Below are 17,035 nucleotides of genomic sequence, written 5' to 3' on the forward strand. Positions count from 1 at the left end.
TGAATGCGGTCTTTGACCCCGTTCCAGGTCAAAGGCTTTGTGGTGCATCCATGGATTCCTCCCATCATGCCCTCTTGTCATTCTTGGTAATGGTGCTACCAAGACGTACAGCACCATCTATCCGCCAAATACGCTCCCGTTGACCTAATCGCGCTGGTTGATGGTGCGCTAGGGAATGTCAGGTGGTCCTCCTTCGTTGCTCACTAAGGCGCTTCCTTGCATGGTACGCGCTTTAATCAAAGATCCCTACTGAACTAGGCAGTACAGGTTATGCTGGTTACAAAAACACCCTGTCAATGAAGAATTTAAGGACACTTTGTTTCAAGTATCTAAAAATCTCAATCGAGCAAAGGCTGAGGCAAAAAAAACTACTACCACAGCTTTTTTCAAAAATCTAATCAGAGAGAAATGTGGAAAAACTTGAACAACCTGAAATGAGTGAACGAATCGAAAAAAGAAACGATAAAGCTAGAGCTAATTGGAGAAGTAACGGTGGAAGGAAAAACGGTGGCCAACGCGTTCAATCACTATTGCTGTAACATAGGAATTCAACTCGCTGCCACAATCCTAAGAAATGTCCACAGAAATGATCATCGATATGTCGGAAACAGCAATAGTATTTATCTTCGACCGGCAACAGAGCAAGAAGTTATCCTTAGAATAAGCAAACTCGACAACTCAAAAAGTACGGGACCGGATGATATTCCAGCACATTTTGTCAAAGCGAATCATACCATTTTGGCACCCTTGATTAGAGACGTTTTCAATGATTGCATACAAAACGGTGAATTCCCAGAATTCCTGAAAATAGCACGAGTTTTACCCATCTATAAAACAGGAAAAAAGACTGATTGCAACAACTATCGCCCGATTTCTATACTATCGGTGCTCAGTAAGATCTTGGAGCACCTAATAGCTGATCGTGTTTCGCAATTCCTGAAGCACCACAATATCCTGTACACCTATCAATATGGCTTTCGCGAAGAATCGAGTACTCAGACAGCAGCCTCTGAGCTAGTGGATGCAATCCACAATGCCCTTGATAGCAGAAAATTCATGGGAGTTTTGTTCTTAGATTTGAAGAAGGCTTTTGACACGATCGACCAGACTATTCTTCTCCGCAAACTAGAATCTTGTGGAATCAGAGGTACCTAGTGCGAATTCCCTTTTTGGGAGTTATTTAACCAACCGGAAACAATACGTCTAAATAAACCAGTCAACTAGTGATCTATGTGACTTGTCTGTTGGAGTTCCTCAAGGCAGCAACCTAGGGCCTCTTTTGTTCATCCTCTATGTAAACGATCTGCAAAAGTTACATTTACATGGTAAACCCAGACTGTTTGCTGACGATACTTCACTGTCCTACGAGCACACCGATGTTGGAACGATAATTTCCCAGATGTCGACTGATTTGGAAAAACTTCAGGAATATTTTGATGCAAACCTCCTCTCGCTCAACATGGATAAGACATAATATGTCATCTTTAGATCCACGAATCGACCTTCTGAGAGCCACAATCAGCTACGGTTAAAAACCCCGTCGACAAATTTTGACGAAGAAAGTTTTTTCAAATTTTTTTTTTCTTGAGTAGTTTATAGGTTTTGACAAAATTTGCCCCGAATTTTGGTCGTCAATTTTCAAATCAAATGTCTGGATTTTGCCAGGTTTCTATACAAAATTGTCTGGATTTGTCCGGCCCGGATTCGTGCTGAAAAATTTCTGGCAACCTTAATCTAAGGGAATTCTCCCCTAATACCGGTTAAGAAAGTACGTATGGGCGGTATTCGGCATTGGAAAAATATCTCGGTTAGCTTACAGATTTATCACTCATTTAAATTTGATTTTCTTTATTTTGACTAGTTGGCTTCTATATAATTTGAAAATTTCTTGAATATATTAAGGAGAAAAAAGAAGGTTTATCAAATACACAAAATACCTTTTAATAGTAGTCGGGAGCTCAATGTTGTTTACTTGGAATGTCTGGAACTTCCGATTTTTTTAAACAACCGGAAAATTCCAGGCATTAAAGCCCAAGTAAGTATAACATTTATTACGTTTAACTTTAAGGGCGAACTTTTTGATGCAAAATACATAATGAACTGGCTGAATACGTGTTATTCAGATTTTAAAATATGGTAGATGCCGAAAGTGAGACTTCATGCAACACTTATCAACTTCAATGGCTTCTAAAAACTTTTTGTTCACTGATAATCATACTTCTTGGAGATCAACAGATTTAAGGTGGATGAGGCATCTGTCGTGATTTTACAAATCTCAATTCAGAGATTCACTTAAACACGTCTGTCGCTCGCAAGAATAGATCAATGACTGACTTTGTTTTGTTTGTTTGTCAAGTGCTGCCAAAATAGCAAATGTTGTCATAGAAATTTATTTTATTCATCTACAGTGTTGCCGAATACAACTATTATTTTATTTTATTCCTAATTCAATTTGATTTATTTTCTCTATATATTCTTCATCTCATCCCTACAGCATCAAATTGATTTATTCAGAAAAAAATATTGGTTTCACCAGTTATATTTAAATTCATAAAAAACATGCTATTTTCACCCTCCCAAGAAAAACGGTTATGTTGTATCAAACATTGTGTCTAATGAAAAATCAAACGAAAACGTTTGAAAATTTATAGTTTTTGATATATTTGTGATATCATAATGCATAAAGCAACAATTGCAGAGTTTTTGGATTAGATTAAATTGAATTTTACATGTTTTCTGTCAAAAATGTTTTAAAGAAAAATCATAAGGATGCTGCATATATTTAGGGGTAAAAATACTACAACAAATTCTTAGCTAAAATAATAAAAAATAATTTTTGGATGAATGCAATTTTGAAATTTAAAAACGCGTGATGTGAAATAATCATATTCCAGCATATGGAAACAAGTCTTTGCTTTGCATTTTGATGATTTGAAGATTGCGAAAATAGCGGATTTAAAAAATGACAATTGAAAACTGCTTGACATTTTATTTAAAATTTCAAATTTTGAGTTAAAGCTTCCTACTTGTAGCTGAGGAAAAAGGGGGATTCTATACAAATATTTAGCTTTCCATATTTCATATTTCAGAAGACCAATTGACTTTAGTGATGAATCTGACTGATGAAACTGTCGAAAAGTTGTCCGTACAAACACTTTCAACGAATAGATGCGTTTGCCATTAATTGTACCACCATAACTAAGTATTATGAAATTTAATGAGGCAAGATGGTTTATCTATTCTACTTTAATTATATTTCAAGGGTGTATTCAAAAACAAAACTGAGTGACTTTTGAGATAAATATAAGCATAAAATCTATTTTTTTAAACTTATGAACAGGTTTCGCACTTATACATGTAATTTATACTATTATTTTACAGCAAATAACAGGATTTTTATACATCTATAAAACACCCTATAATCCATTTAGATGAAACATTGTGCTTGCAAATAGATGCACGATTTAATAAGTTGTAAAATAAATAAATCATCATACCTTTACCGTTTTTTTCCTGTCATTTTTCAAATAGTTTGAATCCAGTGCTCTGTACAGGTTTGTCCGGTTGATGTCGTTATCAGTGCCAAGAAGCAGTACACTTTCATCGATTGCCAGCATCCCAATGTACGACCCCGGCTTGGTACTGGCAGTTACTGTTAAGTTTTGACCTGGCTGAACCGTTTGCTCCGATAAACTTACGTCGACCTTGAAATGGTTTTATTAAAAAGATTGTTTTTGATAAGGGGGAAAATGACTCACAAAGTTATCAAGGTCGTCAATGTTGATGCTTATAGACTTCTGCAACAAATTACCCTTATGAGTAGCAAACACGATCAAATGGGCTTCCGGAACCATTTTAAAGCTCGTGGGTATAGTTAACATCACCCGTTCTTGATGTTGTCCGGAAACAATTTCACTCAGTAGAATCTCACCTCTGGCAACCACGTGATACATTAAGAAATCGATCATAATATTACTTTCAATTAAAACGTGAATCTTTTGATGCAGTTTCGGTTTCATCGTCTGTAGGGCCAGCTTGATGTAAGGTTCCTGTTCGACCGAATCCTCCAATCGAGCTGCACCGAAATGTAGTATCTCATTGCCATATTCCACTTCCAGATCGAGTCGAGTAGTCCCCTTAGTTATATCAACAAAAACTTCGAGCATACCGTACGAGTCGGGAAAAGTTTCCCAACTGTCGTTTCTCGAGAACCACATTTTTATGCCCCGCCTAAGCTTCGTTTTGATGAGGCCGGGTTTCTCGAAGGGTTTTCCAAAAGGATCAGTAAGAGTTATCCAAAACGTGTAACGCGTATCCGTGTGAATAAAGTGGGCCGATTTTTTCACTGTTAATTTATGCGCTCGTTTGGAAATAGGAATTGATTGAGTAGTTTCGTATAAATGGTCAGAGCCCAACTCAACTATTTTAGCCGTGATGTCTTGCCAAAGGATGTCTTCTGAAAAGTTTTCATCTAAATTCAAGGAACTTAGATTTATATCAACAGTCAGTCGACCTTCAATATCAATATTTTCCCTTATAGTTTTACCGTTAGCTTCGATTGATAGCTGTCCAATTATTGGTTTACCAAATGTGTAATGTGCTTCTACGATGAGTGTAATGGATTTATCATTCCAAGTTGCATGCTTGTTTACATAAATTTTAATTTTGTGGAGTGGCAGCACGTATTCGGCAACTTCGAATGATTTTGTTGTTTTCTCTTCGCCTTCATTTTCCACCTCAATTGACCAGTGGCCCAAGGGAATAAAATTGGCCAATTCAAGCTGTGATTGGTAAACTCCATTTGATACATCCACTTCTAGCCATTCTTGGATCAAGTTACGCTTGGCGTTTCTTAACCGAATAGTCACGTTTTTACCCATTTCAACAGGTCGAGTTTGACGGTCCAAGAGTAATACCCGGAACTTGACCGTATCTCCGGGTTTGTATATGGGTTTGTCAGTTTGCACTAGAACAATGTGAGTCTTTGCGTCTATGGATACATCGAAAGCGTGACTTATTTCTGTGTTACTGGCATCCGTAATCCTAATATAATATTTTTCATTGTGTCTGCCGTTCAACTGAAATAAAAAAGTCTTAGTGTTTAAAATAGCTGTTAGTAACGTTGTATACAATACCTTGAACGACAAAATTTCTTGGCTATTTGCTGCAATCATAATTGATTTATCTTCTTGCTTTTCCGGTCCAGTGATTGCCAAATTGAACTGTCTTAGTTCTGTAGAATCAACGTTGCAAAATGCTATCCGCAACGGTTGATCTACCTTGATCGATGAGGGCGCTAGAATAATATAAGTACTAACAAGACATGAATGAATATCTTATTGATTACTTAAACATTAAAAAGATAAGATGCGCAGTCAAATGTAATGCATTCTTGTTTCGTTTGAAAAACCTATTCCAGTACAACTGCATTCGATGTATTTTCTTGGCTTTGGACCGAGTCACAAAAGAAATGCTATTTAAATTGTGATAAAACTTCAATCTAATTTATCTCCAATAAGGCGCTTTCTGGAAGTTGGCCTTTCTTCATTATAAAATATACCTAGGAACAAACGATGTTCAATGGGATTCGAAGATGCGCCAAACAGAATTTAAATGCTAATGAGTGTGATCGAAAAAAAAATGCATCACTTTGTTTTGTTTATAACTTCTGCATGCATAAATGATAATTGATGAAATTTTCACTAAAGCTACCTATTAGTGTAATGATAACATGTGCAAATTTTTGTAACGTTCTGTCAAGTGGTTTTTTAAATATCGTCCAATGCAGAAGGTCATTGAATAAATTTTTATGGCAGAATCGCGAAAAATTCAGGAAAGTCTCAGTGGGAGACTCAAAAACAGCTGGAAATCAACTAGGGGAAATAAGGGCATAATGACCACCTTAAGGAAAACGCTTATTTAACCATAGAGAACAGCTATAATATGTGAATGACATCATTGTTTCGTGTTCAGACACTCAAATAGTCTATTGTCTAATTGGATGAAACTTGAATAAGTAGATAAAAACGTATTTTAAATTTTTTTTCCCGAAAGCTGGAAACCAGTCACTGTAGGGGCATAATGAGAACCCCTGGGGCAGTATAAGCACCATTAATCGAGGCACGTTGAGCTTTCACTGCCGGGGAATCTAGCAGCGAATTCGACTCGATGAAGTTCAAAAAAATCTCAGTAGAACTGTTTTTGAGTTATGCTCTAAATATGAAATTTTGGAAAAATAAAAACAGTTCTTGTATTTAGATTAAAATATCTCGGACGGCATAACAGTAATTTGACATCCCTCTTTTGCATATTGAAGGTGAATAAATTTTCTACCGATCATCTGAACACTGTTTTTGCGTGTGACCAACAGTATTGTTGTATTAGTGACTTTATGATAGAAAAAATTATAAAAAACGCATTTTTTTAGAGAAAATTTTGTTTCAGCGAAAATTTTAGACACGATGGTAACATTTGAAAAATCTGATTTTCTTCTGCCTTAAATGTCAATTTAAAACAAAGATTTCAAGTGGTTATTTATCAAAATCGGTTGAAAATTGAAGAAGTTATGGCTAGTTTACCATATCAATATTTTTTGTAGTTTTTAATAAATTAACGAACCGCAGTACACTTATCATAGTATAGGAAGAATGAAACATGATAAATCTCTCTCGCTCCAAGTCAAAATTATTTATTAGCTTACCAAAAGGTCACATGCCAAATTTCAGGAAGATCTGACCATAGGGAGGGGTTGCTTGAGTCTCAAACGTGAATAAAATTTTAAGGTATTTTGCCCGGGAGGAACGAAAAATACTGGTTTTTCATCAATAACTTTTTTTCATCACTAGCCGATTGTTGGTAAAGTAGCTATAACTTCTTCAAATTTCAACCGATTTTGATAAATAACCACTTGAAATCTTTGTTTTAAATTGACATTCAAGCGCAAAAGAAAACAGGTTTTTCAAATGTTACCATCGAGTCTAAAACTTCCGCTGAAACAATATTTTTTCTAAAAAAATGCGTTTTTTATAATTTTTTCTATCATAAAGTCACTGATATCTACAATACTGTTGATCACACACAAAAACAGAGAGATTTCAAACTACTGTTATGCCGTCCGAGATATTTTAATCTTAGTACAAGAACTTTTTTTATTCTTCAGAAATTTCATATTTGGAGCATAACTCAAAAACGGCTCTACTGAGATTTTTTTGAATTTCAATTTCGGATTCAGCACCCGATTTTACATTCAAAATATTGGTCAGTCAATTAAGTTCACGATTTTTTAAAAAATTTGTAAACTAGTGTTATTATTTAATATTTCTGTAAAGATGAAAAGGATATTTATTTTTTGGTGAAAAATTCATATTATAGGTAGTACAAAAAAAATCCTCATCAGGGTGGCCACAACATTTACATTTTGAAATTCCCGGTTTTTTCCCGGTTTTCCCGATCAAAAAATCAAGATTTTCCAGCCTTTTATTATCCATTTTCGTCGAAATATAGCGAAATTTTTAACTTATTTAAATGATTTGGTTGTTTCATAACACTCAAATCATTAAACACTTAGACGAACTCAATTCTATTTTAAGGTTTTAATCACATTTTCTTGAACTGATAAAAAAAAACTTCCTTCACAAAATTGTTTAAGGTTTTTAAGTCATGTTTACAAAAAATTTAAAAATAGTGTGTCACGACTTTTCAATCTATCATTCCTCATGTGACATTCTATCATTTTTTTCAGAAGTTACAGATGCCAAGTGTGTTACTACAGCTCACAAAATCCACGCATCTGAGAATATTCGAAACTGTTTCTCGTCGAAGTAAATTCAGTTAAAATGTTGTTTCTAGAGGTTTTACATTTATTAATAAATGCATTTTAAAGTGCAATATAAATTTTTACTACAAATTTGTCTCACTGATTTACAGAGGATTGTTTATAGTTTCTCCATGCTTTTCAAAATACGGGATAATTATGAACACATATTTTAGGCATTGTTTGCTCATCTAAATTTATCTTTAATGTTAAAATATGTATCAATAATTGTCAAGATCTTGAAAATAAACCGTTATGTATCACTTTATCAGTTTCTAAAAATCTGTAAATATGAGATTGTAGGACATGATTCCCTGTTCCTTTGTGAATCTAAAAATTGCCCATGACTTATTGAGGGTAAATTTTGAAAAACCATAAATCCTATCTAGACGCAGTGTTTACATTTATCTAGAAATATTGCCAACACTTAAAATTGATACGTAACAAGAATCTTAATAGCGTTCATTATTATCCCAAATTCATCTGCGTAATTATGAACAAATAAGACCAAAAAACAATTAACTTTGTTCATAATAACCTCAGTTGACCCTACCATTTTTCGAAAAATTTGTCTTCTGTTTTCAGCCAAGTTTTAAAAAGATTTTCTTTTGTATTCAGTAGAGTTTTTTTAATGAAAAGGCAAATAATTGAAAGAAAAAACACATTAAATTTTTGAATCGTTGTTATAATTGTTTTTTATACAATTGAATTTTAGCACAGTTAACTTTCAGACACTGGAAACTGTATCAAAAAGCGATAATTATCGATACCTACTGTTTTTACCTGCAGTTCTCGATCTACTTGATCAGAAATTTGAAGTTTTGCGTGGTCGTTAACATGTGGTTATTTGTAAAGATGCATTTCTTGTAAGTCAATCAATTTATTTTCAAAGGGATTTCTCGAATTTGCATAAATTGTGTATGCTACTCGTGAAAAGATTCGACATTTTCAGCACTCGACGAAATTATCCAATTCGGCAAGCCCCGTTTGATACACATATTTACAACTCGTGCTGAAGAAATCGTTTTTTAACTTGTTGTAATAAGGCTGGAACAAATTTCAAAACCTTCTTTTGTCACTCGGAGTTGGAACATCGCGAGGGGGGGGACAATAATAAATAATGCGAAAAAAATAAATTGGAATAAATTGCACAAAAGCTTGTATGCAACAAAATTGCATACTATATCATTTCACAAAACCTATAAATCAAGTAATCTTTTTATAGAAAAATTCATTAAAATCAAGAGTACACATGGTGAAATTACTTCCATATTCCAAAATTTGTTTTATGGTCTTGTGATCTTTTGGATACTTGAATTTTTGATCGAAATTACCATGAAATACTTAAAACTTTATTTACTTCCCCCTTCAGGTTTTTTGAAATTTTGAAGGGGAGGGGGGGGGGGGGGTGACAAAAGAAGAAATTGATATTTGTTCCAGCCTAAATTACTAATAAAAAACCATTCACCAAACATAGTTTTTGCATCGTTTCTAAGTTTTGAACGCTGAACATTAAAATTATAATCTCTATTTTGAATTCTGACTTTAAAAGTTAAAAAAAAATATATAAACAACGAGTTGCATCGTCTTCATTTAACAGTTTTAGGGATTATTTAACAGCAAATCAAAGATTGAAATGAAGAAAAATTAAAAACATTTATTCAATTCATTCCATTGTTTTTTTTTTATTTCATTTAATCAATTTTTTTTTTTATTTCTATTTTTCTAAATATCTTTTTTAATTTATTTTTTTTTTTTATTTTTTTTGAAAAAAAAGAAAATGAATATTTAAAAAGAATTCAAAATTATGATATCTAAATTTATTATCGTAAATCAATAAACATAAGAAACATTTATTTTTAATTTTCATAGCGTAGTAAAATTGAAATTAATAATTTTGCTGTTTAAATTGCTTAAAACTTGAATAACACTAGCTATACTATTTAAAAATAAACGAACTTAAGAACCCACGAATTTTAAGTTCAAGATAAAATTTTGATTTTAAATTGAAACTGCAAATTTCCAAAGAAATTTTAAAAGGAACAATGTAATTTTTATAGCAGCCATAAATGTTTCAAAGAAGAAATTTTTAAATCCTCTACTGCATATGGCCGGGCTTCGACCAGACCAAACTGAGCGACATTTAAAAACAACATAAATTGAATCAAGGGTTACTCATATTCAAGATCAAAAAAGTGAATGTTACTGACTGTAATGAATTCCTTGGTTTATAAACTATCGATTCCGGTTCATGAAAATCAAAAATTTTGTTTCTAGATAAAAATATTTGCACACAAAGTTCAAGGTGGTTCAAGTGTCTCGAAAAAAGCTGATGGCGTTCAGTTCGGTCTGGTCGAATCCTGACCATATATGGTCGGGATTCGACCAGATCGAACTGAATGCCATTAGCTTTTTTTCGAGATGTGTACTTAAACTTTATGAGAAAAAATCTTTGAGGTTATGAATCGAAAACGTTAGTTTAGAATCCAAGGAATTCATTTCTGTCAATCATATTCTCTTTTTCGATCTTGGATATGATTTATACGAGATTCAATTTTTGTTGTTTCCAAATTTTTTTTATGGTGCTCAGTTCGGTCTGGTCGAAGCCCAGCCATATGGTCTCAAACTTTTAAAAAAATATTTTTAGCATGAATAAGTTCTGTAAATAATTAAAATATATTTATAGTTAAGTGATTTCATACATAATTTATACAGATCTATTTTTTGCAAAATAAAATATTTTTGCATTAAAAAAAAATTCTCACGTTATAAATTTTTATAAACACTGCTCTAAGGATTTATGCAAAAACCAATTTTAAAAGTGTACGAATAAGGTTTTGAGACTTAACAGTGCATATAAAAAAGTTTTGAACTTAAAGCTTGGTAATAAAATGCAAATTACAATGAATAAAGCCATTGTTTGAAAAAATCATTTTGCTGTCTTTAATTCGAATCATTTTTCAGTTTCTATCAAATCGAGTGATATTGGGTTTTTAAGTTTTGAGCTACATCAATCATTGATAACTAAAAAACCGACAACCCTTTTTAAAAAACTAAACCTGATTGGAAATCTCTTAATATCCTTCATTTTAAAGAGGATGAATATATTACCCAGCATTTCTAATTTCAAAGAAACAATACTTGAAAAAAAACCTGAAGTGTTAAAAATACAATAGAAAAAAATAACTATTTTTGACATCATTGAAGAACATTTTTGAGCATTTTGTATCAAAGATTCAAATTTCATTAACAACTCTGGTGAGGACTGCAAATTTTTTGACTTATGCTTTGAAAAAATATTTGATTTATTTTTATTTGTCGCAATATTATGTTATTTTATTCTAATACTATACTCGAAACACAAATATGTATATTTTAAGTGAAGTACCATGCAATGTTGAATTATTTTAAATTAAAAAAAAATACATAGTGTCTTCTACGACATAAATACACCTTCATAAAAAAAGCTCGTAGATATTCTGAACAGTGTTACTAAAATTTCAAATGACTATTTTATTTCAATTTTTGTCACGATTTTCGCAAATTTTCAAAGGAATCTCAACATATCCAAGCTTAAAAACGTGTAATTCGAAATTTTCTGGATAAATTCTGACCAATTATCAAAAAATGTTAATTTTGAAAGCACAACTTAAAAAAATTGATTTGGACCCCGTGATGGTATTTGTTTTTTTTTTTTCAAACAATGCGTTTGATAGGAGATGGTCCCCTTTTAAACTCAGCAATGTCAACATTATTATTATTAAGCTACAAAAAACACCGTGCCGTGCGTAAAAATTATTGTCTTGTGTCTCGAATTAAACATTATCACTCGAAACTTAGAATATAAGCATCTTTTAAAAATTTCCAAATTTGAAACAAAAATGTGACTTTGATTCGTTTGTTTTTACATAATTGAAAGGTTTTTAATGAATCATGATCTGCGATATTTGAAAAAAATTCAGGAGACTTTTTAAACTCTGGGTTTCGGTAAAATTTGTTTTTTTTTTTTAATTAAGAGGGATAATTGAAGAGAGATCATAGTAGTTAATAAATTTGAAAACTTATGATATTCCTCTTACACATTTTTTTAACTGTTCAATTCTGTCTTGGAAATTTAAATAATAATTCGGTATCGATTTTTGAATACGGCGAATGCGCCAACTGTAAACAAATCCAGATAATCACATAAATGCGTTAAACTCTTTATTTTACATCCGAAAATATGGTCTTCTTTTAATTTTTCTTATTTTAGTCAAGTTAAATTTTATTTTTTAAATAAGGCGAATAGTTTTTTTTATGAGTGTGTAATCCCACAGTTCATTCGCCCATTTCCTTTCAAAATTTCATCGCGAACAAAAAGGCCAATAGTTATTTCGAGATAGACAAAGGGCATTGATGTTTTTGAAATTTGTTTTCCAGGACGAGGAGATGCACAAATCAGTATTTATAAGATCGTTGAATGTGCTAATGTTTTAATGTGATTATTTGGACCCGCTTTCAAGCCGAAATTTGCTTGAATATTGCTTCTTTAATGAGTGATCCAAAAGGCGAACATTCATTCTGCAATACAAAAGGGCGCTCCAATTTGGCGAATGAACAAGATGAGAGCACCAGTCTGTTGTAAAAGGGCCCACAGTTCTATTTATTAATTTTTGAAGTAATTAGTACGGAAAAGCTATATTTATCGATCGGGTGATGAAATTAAATCAATTTGAAAGCATTTTAGCGAGTCATTTAGGAAAAGTATGTGCGCAGTCGAATAGGAAATTGATTTTATTTTCTGAAACTTGGTCTTGGCGCATTCGTCGTATTCAAAAATCGACACCGAATTCTGAATTTTGAATTTTGGGTTTGAATCCCTGATCTTGGAAACAAAACTGAATTTCGGTTCTATTTGTCAATTTTTCCGGTTTTGGGACTAAATTCCCGGTTTTTTTTCCCGGTTTTTGCCGGTTCGATTTTCAATTCCCGGTTTTTTCCCGGTTTTCCCGGTTCTGTGGCCACCCTGCTCATGAAAATTTGTTTAAGAAAATACGTAGTTTTGTAGAAAAAAGGAGTGCTTATTATGCCCTGGGTGCTCGTTATGCCCTTATCTCCCCTATTCAACCAAAGTTCATATGGTAAATCGTAAAGGAGATCTAACAGTGCTTGCAGAGCTAACTTAGCTAACTTATTCTAATTTTCACTATTCATGAAGTGATGATGATTGGTTCCATAACAGTATGGAATATTAGAAATTTTATCAAGCGCAAATAAAAAAAATCAATTGAGGAAGTCACAAAAATTTGTTTTTACCAGTTTATCTAGCTGACTGATAAACAGGCCTGACTTCATTTCTGTACGGTAAAAAAGCTGCCCACCGTAAAAATAAACAAAATACGGTGGTCAAATCGTGCGCAAAATTTTGGACCCACTAACAGGGAGGTATTTGAAAAAAAAAAACCTGACAGACAGCAAAACGAAATTTTCAGTGGGCACCTGGCAGAAACCAACCAGAAACTTTTTGTTAACAAGTCTCGCCTGTAAGTTTCGGAATAAACAAAGAGAAAAATTTGAAAAATTTGATGTCTAGCACTTGAGGTGGTTGACGATCTGTAGAAGCTGCTAATCAGTCAGTTTTACATAGCTATTGTGACGATGAATGGCAAAATATACAAAGAAGATTGCCTCAAAATGCGACCTTTTTTTGAATAACACTTCCAATGATCCTACAGAAATAATGATACTCTGGTTGGATCTAGAATGGTGCAATTAATCCAAAACAGAGGTTAAGTGATTAAAGAAAGGACCATCTACTGAAATTGTCATGATTTCGATCAAACTAAAAGTTTCGAGTGGTTTTGAAAGCCAACCTTCAGAAAATAGAAAAGTTATCAAAAAAAGCATTAATTTGGAAAAAAGGTCGTTCATAGTATGCATTATAGATAGCACACGTGGCGCCCAAAAATTAAAGTCGATGAACTACTTAATTTTACGCTATCTCAAAAACTACTTAACAGAACGTCACAAGAACTGCACATGTGAACATTGTCTTATTAGGTAGTTTCACTGATAATTTCATCAATTTTCATTCATCCATTCAAAAGTTATTGACCAAATAAGGTTTTGCCTTTTTTCGAACACACTCCTTAACATGGATTATTTCCAAGATAAATTTGTAAATTTTCGACATGAGACTTATTGAGAGTTTTGAGAATTATTAAACAAATTCTGTCTTTGTCACTTGTCTTTGAAGTTGACTCAAAGAAAATTGGCGTTACACATGATTTCACTTTATCAAAAGTTGTTCTTCACCCACCAAGATAAATGTTGCTTACCTTTTCTGATACAATTCACCGGGCCGAATTAGAAAGAACACGAACCAGTAAAACACCGAACATATTGCTGCGGCTGAGAGGCGCATTTCGAATTGAACAGACAAGCTCAAGGCTCTAGGAGGAGCAATCGAAGACTGGGTCTGGAAAAAAAATCCGTCTGCAAGATTAGCTCGAGTTGTTGACGTTTCCTGGGGAATCCCATGCCGTTTTGAGTAATGGATCGGCTCTTCTATGTATTTAAAAAAAATCGATCAGTTTTTGGATCTTTGCAGGCTCAAAAAATTCTTGAAAAGGTAATTTTTTTCATATTTTAAAACTATCGAGGAACAGTAATCAGAGAATGAAAAGTTCATCTTTAAAGATGATTATTATTATTGGTAACGTGACTTTAAACGACAACAAGATTGTACCTAGGATGTGATCTTATTAGACAAACATAGAGTTAAAAGTGAAAGTCTCAACTTAATCGAACCGGTCTAACGTTCCTATCGTCTCTTATGGTTGTAAAAAATAAAAATGTGATAGGTAATCTTCCGGATTTATTTGTGAGTGTAATCTAATTCAATTAAAAAAAAATGCTAATTTCACATGTGATTGAAATTTTACGGTAGAATAACAAACTCAAGTCCCAACTTGGGCATGAAATGGCTAATTAATTTTGGTATTGAACTAGTGGTCAAGGTCGCGACATGATTAAATAGTATTGCTTATTTTTTTTGTATTAAAAATTACGTTAGAGAAACCCAAAATTAAATCAATTTTGGGATTTTGGGAAGCTTATCCTTTAGGTGTTGGCTGAGGGTAAATGTCCTCTGAGAAGTAGGGAAAACGTGGGGAAACCTCATTTACTCTGAAAAATTGTTTTGTGTTGTACTAGAACAATATATTTTATTATTATGGTTTATTTTAGACATTTTACCACTCCTGGGGTATTCGTGTCTTTGTTAAAATTACATAATATTAAATACTAAAAAAATACAACTACTAAACTACTGCTAATTAAAATTAATTTTAACCTATTCCAATAAGTTCAAATAGTTTACCCTCTTTCAAAAATTTAATGAAATTGTTTTCCTTGTCTGCATCATTCGCCAAAACCTCATATATCGTCCCTGTTATGTTGTACTTTTTTCGGGGTTCTTCGTAGCCTTTACAGTCGATGAGGATGTGTTCAACTGTTCTTATGACGCCGCAAAAAGAACATGTTGGCGGGCTGTTGCGTTCGAATAAATATGAATGTGTGAATCTAGTGTGTCCAATGCGCAACCTGGTTAGAACACGTTGTTCGGAAGCGCATTTACGATCAACATATTTGGTTGGATAAGGTTTGTTGATGCGTAAAAAACATCTCGATTGCCACCAGGAGAAGAATATATGAAACAAGAAAATATCTCAAATAAAGCGCATTTACAGGCCTCCCGAAAATGCAAAATCTTTACCTCAGAAACGCAACATTACTAGTGTATGTGAAGAGGAATCGATGCCATGGAACATTAGGATTGTTTTAAGCCGATGATAGTTTCTAGCTAATAGTTGGTAGAATTTCACTTAGTTTTGAACGGATACTCCGGCCATGGTACGGAATATGTTAAAGGGCGTAAGCGCAAAATGTTCGTGCTGCTAGGGTTTCGTTTAAGTTCCTTAGAATACGTGTGTACTGGCAGACTCTGCAACGCTGGTCGACCCTATGGCCTATCAGAATCTACCACTCAAAAGTGTCGGGTAAATTGCGAGAGTACTGAAGATAAAACCTCTTGGTCTGCTGAGAAATCGAGATGGGTATTTCAAACCGCGTTAAAGATAGGTGGACGCTGCTGATATGGAGTATGTCTTTGGAATAACCTGGATATCCTATGGTTATTTGGCACCATCGGATTCCATTAGTTCCACTTCAAGCACATCTGGTCTCTGGTTATAAGTTCACCGGTTCACGATTAGCATATTACGGTTCTATTCGTCTCTGTATTGATACATTAATACCTTGTTTCGAAGCTACACAAACACTGCCGGCAACGTATCGACGACGAATACAACGATCGCGATAATTGCGCCAGTGCCTTTCGGAAGGTTTGGCATCCAGCGCCATCTGTGACGTGATCGTTTGCACACACAACCGTGCATAGTAAATAGTTCACTGGTTTCGTGCAGCGGGTCGAGACGTGACCGAACGCACCACACTTTTTACACTTATCTATCCTGTCGACGCCACGACACTCGAAGGCCCTGTGGCCAAACTCCACATATCGACCTACCCACTTTGATCTTCCTGACGTGGATCACTTTATTGATTGCGCACACAATCCCGCTGTAATCTTTCTGACTTGGAGCACTTTATTGGCTGCGCTCACTGGCAACTGCACAAGTACCACTTTTGTTTCCACATTACGAGATAAACGCGTTACGCAGCTCTGCTTCATCAGTTACCTCTTCGAGTTAATTGACCTAAACGGTCTGGTATAGCTATGTAATATTTGCTGGGTGTTGTTCCCTTACGCAGCACGAGAATCACCTAAACGTCTATGCCTATGCCTCGCATCGTTTCTCTCGTGGGCTTGGCCTGGAGGCTGCTTAGATACTTCCGGTACCTAGCTATCTACTTACGTTTACGTTTAATATGCTTAATTCACATGAACTTGTTTGGGGGTAGTAACTGTCAACTCCACCTCGTTGGTATCATGCGCTGAACTTCGGCCTTCTTAAGAAATTACTGTTGAAACAATGGTAACTCACATTCCCAGAGATTTATTTGGATTGATTTGAAATTTGATTACTTGGTAGGGAGCCGTGCGCTATCCCGATTAGGCACCCTTCCCAGAGAAAAAGGAGTACCTTCATGGAAACTACAAATCCGATCATCTGTTTTTCAGATCACACTTAAACTACCTTGGGCTTCGTATGCAAGATA

At 34.0% G+C, this 17,035-nt stretch overlaps 1 protein-coding gene across 1 annotated transcript in view; it reads right to left on the bottom strand.

Annotated features, from left to right (window-relative positions):
- Positions 1-16,216, bottom strand: part of LOC129741915 (thioester-containing protein 1 allele R1-like) — a 42,318-nt gene extending 26,102 nt beyond the window's left edge. Inside the window, exons 1-5 of the mRNA XM_055733731.1 lie at positions 16,133-16,216; positions 14,131-14,270; positions 5,136-5,313; positions 3,759-5,078; positions 3,498-3,704 (exon numbers count right to left, since the gene is read on the bottom strand). Coding sequence (XP_055589706.1) covers positions 3,498-3,704; positions 3,759-5,078; positions 5,136-5,313; positions 14,131-14,270; positions 16,133-16,216 — 1,929 coding nt within the window. The remainder of the gene's footprint in view (positions 1-3,497; positions 3,705-3,758; positions 5,079-5,135; positions 5,314-14,130; positions 14,271-16,132) is intronic.
- Between the last annotated feature and the right edge of the window lie 819 nt (positions 16,217-17,035).

This window comes from Uranotaenia lowii, chromosome 2, assembly GCF_029784155.1.
Source record: "Uranotaenia lowii strain MFRU-FL chromosome 2, ASM2978415v1, whole genome shotgun sequence".
Classification (NCBI taxonomy): Eukaryota; Metazoa; Arthropoda; class Insecta; order Diptera; family Culicidae; genus Uranotaenia; species Uranotaenia lowii.